This window comes from Natator depressus, chromosome 4 (assembly GCF_965152275.1).
Source record: "Natator depressus isolate rNatDep1 chromosome 4, rNatDep2.hap1, whole genome shotgun sequence".
NCBI lineage: Eukaryota > Metazoa > Chordata > Testudines > Cheloniidae > Natator > Natator depressus.
The window spans coordinates 65763920-65784412 of record NC_134237.1 but is presented as its reverse complement, the minus strand read 5'-3'; the positions used below and the strand labels follow the sequence as shown (position 1 = coordinate 65784412).

At 39.3% G+C, this 20493-nt stretch overlaps 1 protein-coding gene across 6 annotated transcripts in view; it reads left to right on the top strand.

Moving 5' to 3' along the window:
- MARCHF1 (membrane associated ring-CH-type finger 1) overlaps nucleotides 1-20493 on the top strand; it is a 470123-nt gene that overhangs the window by 430173 nt on the left and 19457 nt on the right. For all 6 annotated transcript variants that reach the window (XM_074951096.1, XM_074951094.1, XM_074951095.1 and 3 more), the window contains one exon: nucleotides 3016-3196. In XM_074951096.1, coding sequence (XP_074807197.1) covers nucleotides 3016-3196 — 181 coding nt within the window. The remainder of the gene's footprint in view (nucleotides 1-3015; nucleotides 3197-20493) is intronic.

Sequence of the window (20493 nt, the reverse complement as noted above, 5' to 3'; positions counted from 1 at the left end):
TGAGCATCAGAAAATGGGGGGCTACAATGGAAAAACTTTGGCAGCTTTAAATATAGCTATTGCGAGCCCTCCAGCTATAATTATTTTATGCAATATTTTTTCAACATCCTTGAAGAAAATCTTTCATGAGGTGAAATTTATGACCAGGGTAGGTGGGCAGTGGTAGGCCTGGTCAATTGCTGTGCTGGTTCAAATCCTCCTAAGCCAAACATTCACACTTACTTACTCTGTCTTTAGGCAAGACATGCTGTGCTTCATTCCAAGCCAATCTTTTATGGGTCAATAAATTACAAACAGAACAAAAATATACAGGAGAGAAGAGCATTTAATATAGTGAAAATTGTTTCTAGAGTCATCATTTCTATTGCTAGAATGTTTGTTTTCTCATTGCATGTTTTTAATTTATATTTCAGATAGTGTTTTGTATTGAGTGTTTCTACTGAAGAATAGCTTTGTTCCTTTCAAAGTAGTACTGTCATTTTATTTGCGGATCCCAATGGAATTTTAGCTTTATATTTTAGCTTTTATAATAACGTAAAACGATTTCAACAATGGTTGAAAAAGACTCTTGGGTACCCAATTTAGTTGTCTAATTTCTAAATGGCTTAAATGCTGTAAAATAAATTATATGTAACTGGAATTAAAATGAGCAAAGCCTTGTATTTTCCCTTTGAGAAATGGTTTTAATTTAAAAAGAAAGTGATGTTGCTTTTTTATGTAACATTTTAGACAGAGAAAACTTTTATCTAAACTGGCAAAGAGTAGGACTTACAAATTATCATTAGCAAAGAGGTAAGATCATAACTGCATTCACAAAACTTTAATCAACTCTTGGGAATGTGTGTGCTGTATCAAAATAGCTGTTTATTCATTTTAAAAAATTAATCCTATTTACGGGAGGGTTTGAGTAAAAAGTCAGTGTACAGTGAGGACACATAATAGCTGAGGCTTCAATTTGTCAAGTTTGGCTGGGCTAGCACAGGTTAGAACACGGATGGATTTTTTTTTGTGTAGAATGTGAACTTGCCTGAACATGTACAAAAACCTAAAGTGGTGTGCATGAGTGAAGATTTGTATCTTTGAGTAGTGCATTGGCACCATTATCAGATCACTGACTGAACCAACTGCGGAGACAGCTCTCAATTTCATGTACTGTTTTCTTTTTAAGTTGCGTTTTCATTTCTGGCTGTACATCTGGAAGACTCACTCTGTTCTGCTTTTTCATTTTGTAGACTAATTTTCTCATGGGTGTGGGCCAGGCTGTTGAAAGATACGGAAGGGAGTTGAGTTTTTTCAATGGCACTTCTGGCATAAATCAACTCTTACTTGTCTTTCAGATTTCCTCTTTCTTCTGCCAATAGACTAGGTAGCGTATTTGCTACTGTTGTAGTCAATAGTTATACCAACATATTTGCAAGACTTTGCTAGCCCTTCTCACAATTCATGTCAGGTGCTCATGTATCCTGATGGATATGATGCTCCTTCCCAGCTTCCCCAGTGTAAAACATATACAGCATGACAGCCCCCGTAGGGAACAGACTGGATACAGTTGTCTGTATATTGCGGCAAGAGTTTTTCTTTAGGTTTTTTCATACAAGCGACAGAATTTGCCGAAGAGTTACAAAGTGTTCCTTTTCTACATTTTAATTGCCTGTTGCAAGCTTTACATGTCTCTGAAGGACTAAGTGCGTGGTTACCACTTCTCTATTTTGAGGTTGATGTGGTTTGGGTTTTGATGCATTGCTTGTGGCTTCTTATTTTTTTCAGTTTGCCATTTAGGACATCCATTTAGCTTTTGTGAGTGTTTGTTGAAATTAAACTTCTTTTTAATGAACAGCCCTACAGCAAAGTCCTCTGTTCACCTGCAGAACAATTCTTAGCCTTTCTAGGGACACTGTCATCAAAGGTGTCAGTAAGTACCACTTCTGATTATTGTGGTTTTTGGTTCGGTTTTTAATGTGGACAGATGTTTACTAAGAACTGACTGAGATCACCAAGTCATTTGACGTAGGCCACAGAAAAGACATCAAATAATAGTACCTTTAGGACACTACTGACTCCAAAACATTTGAAACAGAGATCCAAATGTAAAAAAAGCTCTTTATCCCATTACCAGCTAGAAATCAGTCTGTGGCCAGTCCCCACAGGGTGCACACACAACACCCTCAAGGGGTACATCTACAGTGCAGCTGGGAAGGAGCCTCCCAGTGTGAGTAGACAGATTCAAGCTAGTGGTGCTTGAGGTAGTGTGCTAAAAATAGCAGCTTGGACTCTCAAGCTCACTCAGTGCTCTGAGTGTGAGCTCAGGTAGCTATCCAAGTCTCTGCTGGAGCTGCAGTTTCTATCCTTCTATTTTTAGCATGCTAGCTTAAGCCCCACTAGCATGAATTCGTCTGTCTTGGCTAGGAAGCTCGCTCCCAGCAGCAGTGTAGACATAGCCAGGCTGGCTGCTGTTGTATTCTTTGTGCTTCCAGATAGTGCAGCTACCTACCTCAAAAGGGGCAGAGACGAAAGGAGAACAGACAGGGCTGTGACTCTTCCAATCCCCTCTCAACCTCTCCCAAGGGGAGTGTATGAACGCTAAAGATATCCACAAGTCTGTCTCCCTTATCCCTTGGGCCATTTTCAGGGTAGGCTTTCTATACCTTTCATACTTTGCTTGTTTAACTTGGGGTCTGATTCTGTCACTCTTGCAGAGTATATCACTGGAACTACTCACAGAGTGAGGTACTGCTCAGCATGAGTTTGGGTGACAGAACTAGGCCCTAAAGGTTTTGTCATACAAAGGGAGGGGGGATGAGTATAATTTCTACTGATTCATCTCTAGATCACACAGCAAATTCGAAGTGTCAGAAGGGAATGAGGAATGCATTTCTGGGTTCTAATCTAGAAGGTCATATACCTTGAGTCTTATGAATGTCAAGTCTGAGAATGAAAAGCAGTGAAAATAAACCAGTGTTTTTGCTTTGCTCCTTGGAAAGCTCCCTTACTATCTGTTGCTGTCCTCCCTGTCAGGATCTGTCACTGTGAGGGAGATGATGAAAGCCCTCTCATCACACCATGTCGCTGTACAGGGACCCTGCGCTTTGTTCATCAGGCCTGCCTGCACCAGTGGATTAAAAGCTCAGACACGCGCTGTTGTGAACTCTGCAAATATGACTTTATAATGGAGACCAAGCTCAAACCTCTCCGGAAGGTATGATATTAGTAATTTAATTACATTCAAGTGTTGAAAGGATGAGATGGCTGCACAACCTGCTGACATATTTAAGATACGTTTACATTTCCCAAATGTCATTTGATTTACTGTTGCAATAAACACAATGGGGTGATGCTCTACTCCACAGAAGTTGATCAATTTACAGCAGCTGTGGTTCTGGGTCAATGAGTTTCATGCCCTTAGAACACACACACAGTAATATTGTCTCTTATGATATATTCTGCTGTTTAGATTTTTCTTCCTTAGCTTTGGTGTTATATTGGTGTGTACATATTACAAAACCAGAAGGGACTCAACGATAATCTAATCTGATCTCTCGCATAATATAGGCCTTAGAATATCACCCAGCAATTCCTCCATCAAGCCCATAATTTTTGATTGAGATTTATGCAGATGCTTGTGCAGAGATGGAAACTGGAGGTATCCCAAATAATGCTTCTAGATGCATAAATGTATATTAGGTATATTAGGTTACATTAACTAATTTGGCATCTAGGAAGTCAAGTGTATGCAGTTTGAGGATAAATATTCTTGGATGAATCTTTTAAAAGTCTGTTTAAGGTCAGTATACAGAAGGTGAAGAGGTTAATTTTTTTGCAAAAGGGAAATATCCTTTTTTTCTCTTGTGATTCTCTTCCCTCCTCCCCCAATACATCATTGTGTCCTACTGAAGTTTTATCTTTGTGGTTGGAGTTTCACTAGAGCCAGCATCTAATTTAAAGCTAAACTTTAATTTTCATGTGAGGTTTTCTGAAAAGTGATTATGTAAAAATAACATCTTACTCAACCGACCTGTTTCGTGTGTTCCCTGTATTCAGAGCCACTTCGGTGAAAAAAGATACTGCTTTTTACTGCTTTACTGCTTTTTACTCTTGTTAACACAGCCTGGAGAGAGTAAGCCGGATGCTATGCCTTCCTGTGTCTCATTCACAGAAATTGTTTAGCAAGTTCCAATCAATTATACCAGCTAATAAAAAGCACTGGGGCTGTGCAGGTGTCATGGAAGGCTTAATTTGATCTGCAAATGCTTTGTCACAGGTGGTGATGTTACAGAGAAGGAATACTTTATTTTAAACTGCCAGCCCTGCAAACTCAACCTGGGATCTGAGAACTGAGCACATCTAAATAAGTTATTACTGATTATTTATAATTTTATTAATATACAAAGGCAAATTTTATCTGATGGAGTACTTAAATCTCTTTAGTCACACCCTCAGGCATGATTTATACAAATTGCTCACTCCCTTTTCAACATAGGTTTCAATACTTCAATCGCCAAAGTAACTGCCAAAATTACAAGTAAAAATTGCCATGTTTCCCAGGTGAATACCCTGAGAGCATGTTATTTAAACAAATAAGCTGCCTAATTCCACTTTACATTTAAACGGGGTGTGTGGAAAGCCCAAGAAATACAAGTTACAGCTTCCATGATGAAAAGAAATGAAAAACTAACATTACTATTGACATCTGAGCAGGTAACTCACTCAGAATTCTTCTTTCATTCTGAAAATCATATGGAATACTGGCAGATTTAGAGTGGTTACACAAAACCGCATTCGTGTAAGTCTGTAACTTTCTTCATTGAATGGCAAACACTTTATTCGTCTTTAGTCATGTTCCCCTGACTCTCAGTCATCACCAGTTCTTGGGAATATCTCTGATTTTGTACATGCCAAGGATTGTCCCTGTTTTTTAGAAAGTAGTTATTTTCCACTCGAAGAAGCATTCCAAGCCCAAGTTATTTCAGCAATATTAAAAGATGCCAACCAGCCTTTCCCCCAAAATTCATAACTTACCAATATTGTATGTACAGTATGGACCCAGTGTATAACTGTATGGACCCAGTTCTCCCACTGAAATCAGTGACAAAAGTTTGAGTTTTATATCGTAATTTGGGCTTGGAAATATCCCTTTTCTCCTGTTTCTTGCTGGTCTTCTCTGGTTAATTCTTCTCTCTGCTAAATACTTCAACATACCAAAATTACAGGGAATTTCTTTGAAACAATCCTGAGAAGTTCTTTAAATTATCTATATTACTTGCATTAATGGAATCCTGAGTATTATGTCCTTTTGATATAATATCACTGATATACCATCCCTAACTGTTTACATTTGTCACTATGTTAAGATACATCATATAGTCATGAAGAAGCTGTTTTGTATGTTGTTGCAAAAGCAAAACTAGAATGGGAAGAGAGATCACAAAGAGATCAGCCATATGAATGTTCATGTGCATTAGTAGTTGTGGCAGTAACACGATCTACATGAACTTGGTGGATTCAGATGTCCTAACCTGTCCCAGTAATGTTCTAAATTGTTCAGTAATCCCACTCAGCCCTTCAAAGGCATCAGATGGAGGCCTCCCTTTCTATGCCAGAGCATTGCCTACCCACGTACTGCAATCCTGATCCCATTCCCATTCAAATGGATGGGAGTTCTGCAACTGATCTCAATGATAGCAGGATTAGTCACTTCATTGGGAATCCCCAAAACAATTATTTCCTGTCTACAACTGGTCAGAGAGTGACTTTTATAGCAAGGGTAGCCAAGGAGAGGCATCTTCAGGTTAAATATGATCTGTAGCATTCTAGAACGTGTAGCCACAGCTACCTTCATATTTAATGGAGGAGAGGGCCGCAGAGACTACCTATCTTTATCCATGCAGTCTAGCTGAGCCTGCTCTTATGGCTGAGTCCTATCGAAAATGGTAATCTTTCTCTAGGCTTTTTCAACCATCTTATAGAATTGAATAGAAAATTATAGCCTTGCTATACAATTTATAGGATGGTTCATTCACTTATCATTCTCTATTAATTAAATTCTGTAATCTTTTACATTTACATTTCTATACCATTGACATTATCTCTATTAAATTCTATAGGGCTATCCCATAACTCTGGATCTGTCCATGTGTAGAAATGTATATATTTTAAAAACGGGTGACAGGGGAGAGAAAGCAAGTATGTGTTCCAGGGTAGTTCAGAGTAAGGCTGCGGCTGGCTATAGTAAAGAGCTTACAATGGTGCAGCTGCGCCGCTGTGACACTGGTGGTGCAGATGCTCTAAGCCGACGGGAGAGAGCTCTCCCGTTGACTTAAGTATTCCAGCCCCTGTGAGTGGCGGTAGCCATGTTGGTGGGAGAACCCTCTGACATAGCGCTGTCCATACCAGCGCTTAGGTCAGTGTAACTTCCGTCGCTCAGGGGGTGGTTTATCCACACCTCTGAGCAACACAACTTATACCGACTTAAGCTGGAGTGTGTACATAGCCTAAAAGTGCGTTACCATGAAGTACAGTAGCCTGTGGCTCAATGGTACATTTGTAGTGCAGTTTCATTTTGGAGTAAAATAGCAAACTAAACAACATTTTTAAAAAATGAGAATACTCATCACTAGTGAATGAGGGTAGAAAATAGGAAATAGTTACTTCCAGGCTTGAGAAAATGTGGATTAAGAAATGTTGAGAAATGTTGGTGTATAACAGACAGTTTCTGGAAACTTTGATTCCTTCACTAACTGGTTCGGTAGTGCCTGAATCGACTGTAAATGCATCGAGACATAAAGGAATTAGTTAAAAATACAATGATGACAATGCAAAATGTATAGAAAAGCAATTTACATATTCCTGTCTAATTCATCATAGAAGTTTTATTAATATTGAAAAAGCCATGGTATTCGCAAATAACCTATTAAAGCTTTCCTTTTAAAGAGGAAAACAATATGGCTTTGATTGTAAAACCACTCATAATATGAAAGATTTCCCGCCCCCAACCCCTCACTGGTCTCCAGAGCTTCCTTGATGACCGTCCCTTTCCAAGCCGGCTATAGACCCATCTTTTCCAGACCATCCTTCTCCATGTAGACTACTGCCCTCTGCTTAGTGGATCTTGGCTCTCAGCTATTCAGGTACCTTCTATTGCAAACCTCCATGTGATTTTAACAGATTCCACAGCCTGTTAGGCCACTGTCAGCTCCCCCAGATCCCCACACAACCTCTTGCTCTACGGAGCTGTTGAACTTCGCTAAGGAAGACAAATTATAAAGCACAGCAGTGCCAGCAAAATGGTAGATTTCTGAGGTGCACACAAGGAAATTTTCAGCAACTGAGAAGAGAAGGCAATTATTTGACAGGTTTTGTGGTGACCTAGGACACTGAGCCATGATTGTAACCTGATCTTGGGTTGAGTTCCCTTTGGAAACTGAGGCGCTTAGCAACTTTTAGGATCAGATCCTTATGACTCTGTCTTGCAGCCGTGCAAATGAGGGTTTGATCATCTCTTGCAAAGTGTTGCTGAGTGCCATCAGCTTCCAGTAGATCACACTTACATCCAATCCCTACTGTATGTTATGTCCACTGGTGACTTAGTCATTGATTTCATGGGACCTGAGAATACTTGAAAGACAGTACAGTGGTAGGCGCAGATGAGAGAAGTGCTCAAAGCCAGGCAAAATCAGGCCCACTGGTAGGGTAGGGGTTTGATATACACAGTCCAATAAGGTAAAATAAAAGTGAGCTCTACTGATGAATGGACCAGCAAGAACACAGTAGATGGCATATGAGGCACTGAACAGTTAGCTGAGAGAGATGCTGTTTCATGGATACAGTTAGCTGACTCCCATGACTAACTGTGGTATGTAACCTATCTCTTAAATCAGCCATCGTACCAGATCACTGGAGGATAGGTAGTGTAATGCCAATTTTAAATAAGGCTCCAAAGGCAATTCTGGCAATTACAGGCTGGTAAACCTAACTTCAGTACCAAGGAAATTGATTGAAACTATAGTAAGGAACAGAATTATCAGACACATAGCTAAACACGATATGTTGGGGTAGAGTCAACATGGCTTTTGTAAAGGGAAATGATACCTCACCAATCTATTAGAATTCTGTCACGGTATCAACAAGCATGTGGACAAGGACAATCCAGCAGGTATGATGTACTTGTACTTTCAGAAAGCCTTTGACGAGGTCTAATTGGCCACAGAAGACCCAGAGAAAGCAGGCCTAGTATGGCTGAGAAAGTGGCCACCAAGGGCACTAGAAGCAAAATCCCCTGCAATGCCATATCCAGGCGCAAGAGAGTGCCACAGAGGTGAAGACATGCTATAACACCCTCCTTTCTTGTTTTTGAAAAACATTTTGTTCTGCTCATCCCTAATAAGGGCTCTGCAAACCCTGGGAACTCCATGGACTACAATCTGAGAACTAATTATTAGAGCTGGACTGTTCAGTATCTATAATAGTCTTAAGAATTTAGCCTTTTTTTGACTAAGAAGCAATTCATGACTCCATCTTCATTTTTCTTGGAATGTATTTGTTCTTTGTAAGTATTTGCTGAATAGTTTTGATGAATAATGTTCAGCATATGGATTATTTGACAGCTGTTCTCTTTGGCTCTTTACTATACACATTGTGTGGTCAGTCACCTAAATATTGTTTCTGCTCCCTGTTGGATGACTAACGCTTGTTGAATAGGGGAATAGTGAATAATGAAGAACCAGCTTCTCGTATGAATAAACATTATGTGCTAAAATGCATGAAACTGGATTCACAAACAATGAATAATGTGAGTCTATGAGTCATAGTAAACTGAACTACACGAGTTTAATAAAACATTATTAATGAATCCGCTTTTTTAAAGTATTCCACCAGCTCTACTAAACCCACCAAACACCTGTCAGCTTAAAACAATTATTTTCACTACTTCCATTAGGGCTAGATTTGAAGCGGCAATCTAAAGGTGAAAGGCTCAATATTCTATTACCAGTCTTGCCACTAATTCTCACAAACCCCTGGTTGATACCAGACTATGGAGGTTTGGCTCTTGATTGCAGTATGTTCCATTACAATTGTTTTCATAATAGCATCTTTGGAACATTTCAAATGCCAGGCTTGTAAGGATCGGAACTGAACCTATTTACAGTTTATCTACATTTCTATTCCTACGATACCATGAAACAGGATTGGCATTAAAAGAACATTGCTTTAACTCGACTGGTGAAGTACCGTATTTATTCAGAGGGTTTATGCCTCAGACGTCCATGTGCCTTAATGTTGTTTACAACACAGTCTAAGGTTGTGTGATAAACTCACATTTAAGTACTTGAACTTCAGTAAAGCATTTGACATGGTACCATGTGGGAAATTATTAGTTCAATTAGGAAAGAAGGGGATCAGTACAAGCATTATAAGGTGGATAAGGAACTGGCTCAAGGGGAGGAAGCAATAGGTTGTGCTAAAAAGTGAATTATTGACTAGAGGGAGATTGCTAGTGGAGCTCCTCCTCCTCCTCCTCCTTGGGACCAATCTTATTCAATATAATTGTTCATTACCTTGCCACAAACAGGAGTGTGCTAATAAAATTTGCTGCTGATACAAAGTTGGGACGCGTTGTCAGTACAGAGGAAGATCAGAATATTATGCAGGAAGAGCTGGATGACCTTGAAGACTCCCATGACAGAAATGGGATGAAATTCAATAGTACAAAGTTCAAGGTCAAACACTTGTGAAAAAGGCAAATGCGATCCTAGGATGTATCAGGTGAGTCATTTCCAGTAGAGAGCAGTATTAATCCCATTGAACAAGGCACTGGTAAGACTTAATTTGGAATACTGTGTACAGTTTCATCACCTGTGTTCAAGAAAGGTGAATTCAAAATGAAAGAGGTACAGAGAACAGCTTATTGGATGATAAGGAAGGTCTGTGTTAGGAGAGGAGGCTGGAAGAGCTTGGCTTGTTTAGTCTAGCAAAAAGGCATCTGAGAGGGGATATGATTGCTCTTTATAAATGCATCAGTTGGGTAAATAGCAGGGAGGGTGAAGAGCTATTAAAGTTCACGGAGAATGCTGGCACAAGCAAAACTAGATATAAACTAGCCACGAACAAATTCAGGCTGACAATTAGAAGAAGGTTTCTAACCATCAGAAGGATGAGATTCTGGAACAGTCTCCCTATAGGAGTTGTGAGGGAAAACAATTTATTTAGTTTTAAGAGAGCTGGACAAATTTATGAGTGTGATTGTATGATGGGCTTGCTTGTGGTGGTAAGGGGGGACAAGGCTCAACAGTGTTGGAGATCACTTTTGGTTTATGTCATATGTCCTAAAAGCTCATACTTTGGTATTTCATCTAGCCATCTCCAGGGGTCAGGAATGGATTTTCTCTCCCCGTTCTCTCCCCCAGTGTATTCTGTTAGGTTTCTTTTAATCTCCTTCCTCTGAAGAATGAGGGATGGTCACAGCTAGAGATGGCACATAGGATGGGGAGGGTCAGGGCTCTGAGGTGGCACTGAAAATTCTCTCTCTCAGGTGCTTGGCTGGCTGGTTCTTGGTCACATGCTCAGGGGCTAACTGATCATTATATGTGTGGTCAGGAATTAATTTCCCCCTAGGTCAGATAGGCACTTACCTTGGGGGATTTTCAGTAGAGTTATGTCTGAGTCAGACGGGACCCTGGGCCAGATTCTCAGTTGATGCAAACTTGATAGTCCCATTGAAATCAAAGGCCATATGCCAATTCATACCAGTTTGCCTTTCCCAGTCTCTTCTAGGCCTCATACACTATAAAATAAAACTTAGATTTGTCATTTTGGTCATTTATATTGAAGTAACCTATAGAATCCTAAAGGTGGTTAAGTTTGAAATACTAGTCAGGTTTATTTCTTTCTAGTCAGGTTTATTTCCACTGATGTGCATTATATCTGCTTAAATTTATAAGGCAATTTTTGTTTCACTTGATGATTTTCCATTCAGCATCTCCACTTTATATCCCTCAGTTTCCCATTTAGGAACTCACCTTGTTTATCATGTTGAGGATTAAAGAGAGAGAATTAACCTGTTTTAGTGTTCCTTACTGAAGTCTATCAGGTTACAGCTCCACCCTTGAGAAACTCAATTCTCCTTTAAAAAGGATGGAATCTTGGTAAAGTAGCAGCTACAGTTCAGATATACTCAATCCAATATTTGAAGCGTGAAGCATAGTAAAAAACATAAACTGAATCAACATATTACAATAATCCATATGGAATGGATGAAAGCATCAAATTAAAATGTGCATAACACAGAGATATATCTTCAAATGGAGATTTTCCCCAAAGCCTCTCACTGTGATTATATTTCAAATTACTTCTCATATTTAAATCTTGCTGTCTAGTTAAAGTTTTTTGCTCTCTGATGAGATATTTTCCCTTAATGTATTATCCAAACTGATTATTCTGTAGCATCAAATATGACTTTCTTTCTCTCCTGGTTTTGATTTAGCTTTGGAAACTTTTTAAATAATCATTTACAGTAAAATCTGTGTTATCCAGTACTTTACCAACCGGAAAACTCTATAAACTGGCATTTCTGATCTTCATTGAAAGCCCAGTTTATAGTCCAGTTGGTGCGGGCCTGGCAGGCTCCCTACCTGGCTCTGCATGGCACCCCAGAAGCGGCAACATGTCCCTACTGCTCTTAGGCGGAGGGAAGGACACAAGGGGTTGAGAGTGTGGGAAGGGGTGTGGGGCACAGGCTCTGGGAGAGAATTTGGGTGTGGGAGGGGGCTCAGGGTGGGGGTTCGGGTACGGGAGGGGGTTCAGGGTGCCGGATCTGGGCAACGCTCATCTGGAGCAGCTCCCCACAAGTGGTGACATGTCCCTGCTGCTCCTAGGTGGAGGTGCGGCTAGGCGGCTCTTCCTGCTGCCTCCACCCACAGGCGCTGCCCCTGCAGCTGCTATTGGCTGCAGTTCTCAGTTCTCAGCCAATGAGAGCTGCAGAGCCAGTGCTCAGAGCGGGGCAGGAGCAGCATACAGAGCTGCCTGCTGTGCCTCTGCCTAGGAGCAGCAGGGACAGGTCGCCGCCGAGATCCGGCACCCTGCACCCCCTCCCTCTCCCCAACTCCCTGCCCCAAGCCCCCTCCTGCACCCAAACTCCATCCCTCTTAGTTAACTGGAGATTTTTACTTACTGGCACCCCCCGATTCCCTGAACATGCCAGATAACAAAGCTTTTACTGTATTTAGGAAGTATGAGCAATTACCATTAACCATTAAAAATGAATTTATCAACTTTGTTTATGCAATAATTCAGGCAGCATTTTATTTCTATTTGGAAGGGTAATAGAAGTTACAGGATGATCCTCCTTACAAAACATAAGGCATGTTTCTGGGTTTTCTTAAATTGAATGACAATTCTGTCATTACTCATATTAACAAATTAAATGCAAGTCTAGAACTATTAATATTCAAACAAATGTGATCGTTTTTGTTTATCCATTAGAGATTGTGGATGTAGCTCTTCCAAGCATTCACTAGTTTTGCAGCCTGTGTTTGTTTATAGACTGATATTGTATACCAAATCCAGCATTACTATTAGACAGTTCTCCTTGGGCTACTGATTTTCATATATCAGTGGACTCCATGGGATTACCTTAGGTAGCCCACTGATACCCGTACTGGGACAGAGGAAGATAAGGTCTCTCCCCAGATGATAACTTCAACCCATAATAAGAATAATAAAATATATAGAAGAAATCAACTCATTTAAATGGGTTAGATCACATTCAAGACTCTCCAAAAGAAGAATTTAAAGTCACTGCTGTCATCCCAGTGAACCAATGGGGTAGATTAGTGAGTGACTCAGTGATTGAGGCAGGTTAGTGGAGAATTAAGTTATTCAACACAGAGATTCACTATTGGGTCAAAACACAGATATTCCATTTTAATGCAATAGGTAACAAATTATTACCCTTTGTCTGCAGCAGGGCTTGTTGGGTCCTAGAGAAGGGGTTGGTGACTGTTTAAGATCTGCTTAGTATTGTTCTCTATAAGAGGCAAGAATAAAAAGCCATAATTCCGGTGACAAATGAGCTCCCTCAAAATATCTTAAGCCAAAACTCTGTTACAGATTTTGTATACAGTATGTTGTGTTTGCTAATAATAATAATCCAGTCTCTCTCACTGAGTCCATTCCACGAACACTTAGGGAAAGATTCTCACACTACTCCTTGTGTTGTTTCACCTTCATGGGTACAACAATTTTGCTCCAGGTGTTTGGCAAAATTTGCAGTCTCATCTTACCCATAGGTTTCAGAGTAGCAGCCGTGTTAGTCTGTATTCGCAAAAAGAAAAGGAGTACTTGTGGAACCTTAGAGACTAACCAATTTATTTGAGCATAAGCTTTCGTGAGCTACAGCATCCGATGAAGTGAGCTGTAGCTCACGAAAGCTTATGCTCAAATAAATTGGTTAGTCTCTAAGGTGCCACAAGTCTTCCTTTTCATCTTACTCATAAACGCTATAGAGGCAGGAAACAGTGCAGAATCTAGCATATCAAAGTGACATTATGACCGTCCTCCAAATCTTTGTATTCTATATAATACATTCTTCTCATATGGTTTCAAGCCAGCCCTTTACATGGGGCACAGAGTTAGAAGAGAATGATTTAGGTTTCATTAGCAAAAATGTTTTCTCTGTGATGGAGCCTTGAAATTGTGTGGTCAGTAGAAAGCCAGAGAAGGAATAACCTTTAGGAAGTACATCTGTCTGAGAACAGAAATAGTATTTTACTGGAGGGATTCATTCAAGATGTGATGATCTGAGAATAAATCTTTATTGGGTGATATAATAATTGAAATAAAGGCAAAATATGCTGAAAGATGTTGATTTCTTTTTGTTTAAAAGATAGCTTCACTTTGATCATTCCTATTTACGCTCATTATTTAAGAACATGCCATGTGTTATTCACTGCTGAAAGTGATATTCCCTGCAGAGAGAGCTGTGTGAGCTCCTGCTGTGAAATCAAGCTAGTCCATTACAAAACACTCCTCCCACTAGAAGAGATTCTCTCAGAACCTGAATTGACTTGCAGTATCTCCTAGGAAAAAAGGAAACTTTTGAGCAGTCACTACTGTATCCCTTGCTGTTTTCTTCCTATTACTCTGAGCTGTAATGTAGAAACCACCTGGCCTTTTCATTATCTTTATAACAAGGTCCATGATCAGAAGTGATAGCTAATATTGTGTAGGTCTGGTAACACTGACTTGCTGTGGGATTCATTTTGTTTTAACCTAATTTGGTGGATACGTTTCAATCCTTGACATAGCAGAAGGTCCTGCATTTTCCTTTGATTTCTGGTGCAGCTACCCAGTGTTGTCAAGGCAACCAGCATCAGTGTTTTCTTTTCTACAGTAAACTGAGGCTCAAACATTGTAAGCCTTAAATCTCACTCATTTCTTGTAATATGTGAGGTCAAATACTTCACCAGTATGCACAAAGGCACAAAGCTATTACTTTTTTATTGGCTATCATGTCATTATAAGGAACAACTCTGTGCGCAAGGGAGAATGTGTATAGTAAAGCTTTTAAAGTTAAAATAATTCTATAGCATTTATGTCCGGTTGTGATGCCTCAAGGTTACAAGGGACTGTTTTGTACAGACAGTTGTTGTACTTCTAGTGTTTTAGCAATTACGGTTGTGCTCTACTGCTAATTTGTATGTAAACAGTTCACACATATGCTTGTTCTTGTGCTGCAACCTTCTCATGACTTGTGCCACAACAAAAACAATAGGTCATCAATATTTCACAGTGGGAAGTCTGCTCTAGCGACCTATCCCAATATTTCTTTTTGTTCTATTCAGTGGCAGTTCTGCTGCTCCTGTCCCAATTTACAGTGCCTTACACCAGCTGAGAATCTGACCCCTCAACCTTTCATGGCCTAGAAACGTCCCCAAGATATCTTCATGCTAGCAAAATGTCATCACATCATAACATTGTGCTGTGACACCCCAGTGCAGCAGCCTTCCTGAAGAGAAGACAAGATGGCTTTTATTGTTTCTAATATCATTTTGTTGTTCATGGTGATTTGGGCTCTATTTTAAGATAAACAACCAAAGCTTTGGTTATCATAATATAAAGCTTCTTAAAAATCAGCTACTAAAAGTCATTTCCTCTTTTACTCATCAGTCATTCCCAAGTTCTGTATTTCTCCTGCTACAGTGGCTGATCTCAGTAATGCTCATGGAAGTGTAAGGAATTCAGGACATTGCTCAGCTTTAGATGTTTGTGATGTCAGCCACTGCTGCACAGAAACCTGAACCTGAATCTGGCTAGGTAAAATGCCTTTTGTACAGTCCAAACTCTCATTGTGTGACACAGTTAACAAACACTTGGGGGCTGTGAGTAAGCCCAGAGTCCCAAGTGTGCTCCCCACAGAAATGCTGCATTTCAGCAGGAGCTGAGATTATTACAATTCTGCTCTACTCAGTTGTGTGGCCTGTGGAACTCAGAATGAGTCTAGACCTTTTATCCCCATCCTTTTTGGTGGAGAGTCCAGTCAAGCATTTCCTAATTGCCATATATTAAACATGGGTCTTTAGAATTTACTGAGCCATACTAGAAAATGTAAAAAAATAAGAAGCAGAAAATATCAATTTTTCAATTCTCAGCCCCAATCTTGACCTAAAACAAATCTGAAGCTGTTAGTTATTTGTTGACTCTTACATAGTTCCAAAAATACTTGAAACATTCAGTTTTTAGAGCTTGATTTTGAAGCTGATGGCAATTTTGCCATTGGCTTTAATGGGAGAGGGCTGTTCGCCACCCTAATATTGATTAATAATGTAATAAATGACAAATTAATCAAATGAAAATATCCAAACTTTACTGAGATTATTTAAACTAAACTTCCAAATTATGTGAGTAGTTCTGAATGGAGGGCTTCCTTAGCTAAGAAGCAGATTATATATAGAGTCTGCCTGTATCTGCTTTGCTTGTTATTGGTGGAATAAATGTAACTATTTCATTTACAATATATATCATGGCTCTTCTCTTGTAATCAACTGCTATTTTCGCAGCACTGGGTCTAAATTATGTTAAATTAGGGAAAATAATATATTTAATTTCCTATATTTTACAACTTTCAGTATTGAACTCATTTTTCTTTTAAGTTTAAAAATATAGTCTTTCACTACAAGGACGTAAAATTTTCTACATGTACCTCACTCTCCTGCCACATGATGTTCCGAAGTTGGCTGTGTGAAAAGTAAAAGCACAATATTAGATCTTTGCTAGAGGACTTCGGGAATGTAAAGCTTACCTCAACTCTTCATCTGTGTGTTATGGCTGTACTTTTGTGAAGGACTCAACTGTGTACTTTTGTGAGGGACTCCCCTGGATTATTCAGAACAGATTGGTCCCACTTAGCTGTTTTTGTTTCATTGTATCAGATAATCATTTCCATGGAGAAAAGTATAAAAGACAATGAGTTAGGAGTAGCTATTTATTGACAAATTGGCACATTTTTTGCAAAGGTCAAATTTAAAGAAAATAAAGCACCTCCCCTCTTTCAGTCACTGGGATGTGGCAAGTCATGCATTTGAATCTGACATATATATTACACTTGCGCTCGAACAGTCAAGTGTACTGACCTGATCATGCTGAAATGCATGAGAAAATGTCAGACTGACAGACCTTTGGCCTATACAGTCACCCAGACCAAACAACACCTTTCTTGTGAATCAGACTGATTTGAATAAGTGAATATCAAATACTGGGTTCTATTTCCCCACCCAAGTAAGGTTAGCTTATTCTTCAGGAAGAAAATAATGCCCACATGAAAAATGGCTATTTTCAGGATCACTTGTACTATTTACTGGATGAGTAGGAAGGAGCAGAATTGGCTGGGGGCAATTTTGTTTGCATCTAACAGAACAGAAAATGAAAATAAAAACAGGAACGCAGATGGGGGTTTGGGTGACAACTTTTAGAGGTTCATCCAACTCCTATCAAATTATGCCTGAACTAAAGGTTCCCAAGTGCACGTTAATGTAGTCCCATTTCATTCAGAACTACGTTAATGTGCACTAGGGAATTTTTAGTGCATGCCAGCAAGATTCACATGGGCCATTTAGCGTGCAACGCGTTGGTGCACATTAGAATTTACATCCTTTCTGGTGCATCCTAAGGCACCATGTAGACATGCCCAAAAAAGATTTGTACTTGGTTTCCTAATATGCAGTCATGAAATTATGGACAGTGACACTTCAGCGTATTTAGAAAGAGGCCTGAAGAATGTATTTCAGCAAAATGTAAGGCTTATACTGAGGGGAAGAATGATTGGCTTCAGCTAAATATATTTTTCAGAAATATTTGAGGGTTTTAACTCTGTCTTCTTCCTGAATGAGTACTAAAGTTTCTAATGAAGTTACTTCCCTTTTGTGTCAGGATTCTCTAGGAGCTTTCTTTGAGATATAGTCTTTCGTTGTTGTGTGTGTATTTATCTGTGTATTGTTGCTTCCAACATACAAAGGAATACTTTTCTCAATCCACATTATGGAACATACATTGATGTGAAGGGGAGTTATGCGCATGGATTATATTGATGATAGAAAATATAATACCTTCAGGTCAAATTACACCATAAGATCTCCAGCAAATCTCAGATAAGTTACTTATAGTTTTGTCTGTAACAAATAAGCGAGCATAGGGGATTCTCTCTCTCTCTCAAGAGTGGTTTTACTCTGATGGTAGGGCAAATGGAACAAAGGAGGGGGGAAGTGTATGATTTGAAGAGAACAGGACATTTTCAGCATAATACAGTACTAAGTGCAATCCTTTTCCCTTATATTGGCTTAACACAAAGCAAATGCAAGTGAAAATATTTTCCAGACTTTAGGGGGAATTACTAATATTACACAGTAGCCACAGGAGATCTGGAGCCACCAGGATGATGGCTGGATGCATGAATTTTGACTGGGACTTAGTAAATAATAGAAAAATATAATTTTTTTAGTATTTTATTTTAAATGTCAGCAATTTTGAATAAATTATCTAATTAATATGATTTGATCAGTTCTCATTTTGACACATGTATCTCAAGGTGGTTCCAGGTCTCATAATTAAATATTTTGGGAACCAAGTTGTGTCGTGAATAGAGAGGGGAAGGTGATCCATGAGAGGTCTCTTGCTAACAAAACTATGATAATTTGTTAATAAGCACCCAAAAGTGCTGTAAGCACTGTATAAAACATAATAAAGATATAGTCTTTGCCTCAGGGAGCTTTCAATCTAATTAGACAAGACAGAGGAAGAGAGAGACACATATAGATGGGTATAAAAGGTATCAATGTAAGAAAAAGCCTGTTAGAAGAGCCTGATCTAAATCTGGGGAAAAAAGGAGAATTTGCCAAACTGCTGAACTTAATCAACAATAATTGCACATTTCAGAAAGAAAACAAATAGATGTGAATACAGACTTAATAAGAAAAAGTAAAGAACAAGTCTAGGGAGGAAAACAGAGTGAAAGTATTATAGTTAAAATGTATGAGCATATGAAAGAATGTTCTAGTTATGGAAAGAGGCACAAACCTAGACAATGTCCAACGTATGGTCAAACCTGCCATATCTGCAAGAAATAGAATCGTGTTGCAAAAGTTTGCAGACAGAGAAGTCTGGAAACACTTAGAAATATACATTTAGTTCAAAATTCAAAAGTCTCAAAGAGGATACCGAATAAGTAATACAGAGCTTCAGTTGTATTTATATGATTTAAAATTAGAATATCAACTTTCTAGAGTTTATGAAGTAACCAGTGTAATTGAAGATGATATATTTTAAATAAATTTTTCCTGTAACAGAAAGCTTAGCAACAGATTACCTAGTTTTTTTCAAGATTATAAGGAAAGGATTAACTGTAAATATCGGTCAAGTTTGTATCAAATGAATTATTGTGATAGAGGATCACATCAACTACCTTGTTTGAAATCAGATGTACACTAATGTAGAAATTGGGCTTAGAAATTGTAATCTTACGATGCCATGACTAATAATGGTCAAGTATGTGGATTAAATTGGAGATATTTGAAATAGTTACCTGCAAGACCAGACTCAATTTAAAGAAGAAATTATATAGTACAGCAATCTGTCTTGAGGCACATCACTGCTAGGTGACTTGTCTTTATCTTCAAGGCTTTAAAGGAATATAATTTCCTACACACACACACCTCCTTACATATTATTTGCACATACACTTCACAAAGACTATGATGACCAGTGTGACACAGGCTTTCAGTAGAGATCTTACATAACACTCTTTGAGGGAACTAGTATGTAAATACCAGACCCAGGGGATCCCTGTAACCCTAATGCACCCTTCTGCCAGCTAGCATCAAGAGGTCCTTGGGTCACAATGTTAAACATTCATCTTGTTAGTTCCATCCCCCTTTTCCCCTCATTCCTCTTGTCTGTGCAAGTGGCTCATCCTCCCTCTTTCCCATTGCCCCTCCATGCTAACTATGCCTTTGTTCCATGCTCTCTGCACCATTATAGATTTAAGACCAATGCCAACATAAAAATAATCAACCATGCAGATGGTGCCCGTATTACTTGGTGTTGAGAGGCAGATAGATGTATTGCCATAGAGTAGAAAGACATGCTCTGGCATGGTTCTGGAGGAGGTGAAGGAAGGGGGCCTCATGGCTGGTCCTATCTCTGAAAGTGGTTTTCACAACATGTTCAGCCTTAATGGCGTATCACAGCCAAAAAACTGGATATGTCCTATACCAAGACATAATACATGCCATTAGATATACCACTAACATTCTACTAACATACAGTACGTGCCATAAAATGCAGCAGTCCCTATTTGCTTTGATTGGGACGCTAAAATCTTGGATTAACTGTTGTGAGCCTGGCTTTCCAGCACAAATGTAACTGTGACTTATGTAGTTTTAGCCCCAGTTAGTTTGACCTACTATACAAATTTAGGTTATTCCATTTGATAGCTGGAGCAAGACATCTTACCTAAAGATATATGCTGTAGAGACATCTGATGGGGGATCTTGCCACAAAGATGTGCTGTAATTTCTTTATGGCAGAGTGGACAGGGAAAGGAATTGGCTGGCTGGGGAAGAGCCAGGGATGTGAGCAACAAATCAATGGAATATAAAAAAGGATTGCCCAAGAGTCTGGTTTAGCAAGAGCGGGTGGTAGCAGCAGCTCTTGAGTGAAGGTTCTTGGCGGAGGGTCAGGGCTAGATTTCATTTCCCTTCACTCCTGTGTGGTTTATCCACATATAGCCTGTCCTCTCTGACTTTGCGTGAATGATGGATTTCTCTGCAGCCAGAGTACATCCTTTCTGGATATCGTAATGAGATAGATGTGGCCATCTTCTAGTTGTTTGTCAGAAAAGATCACTCCCTACTGATTTGGAGGAAAGCCTTATCCATCTTGGATTTCATCCAAGCTATTCTCTGTGGTGGCACTGAGCTCCACGTGATAGTGGTAGCTTCAGTACTGGCC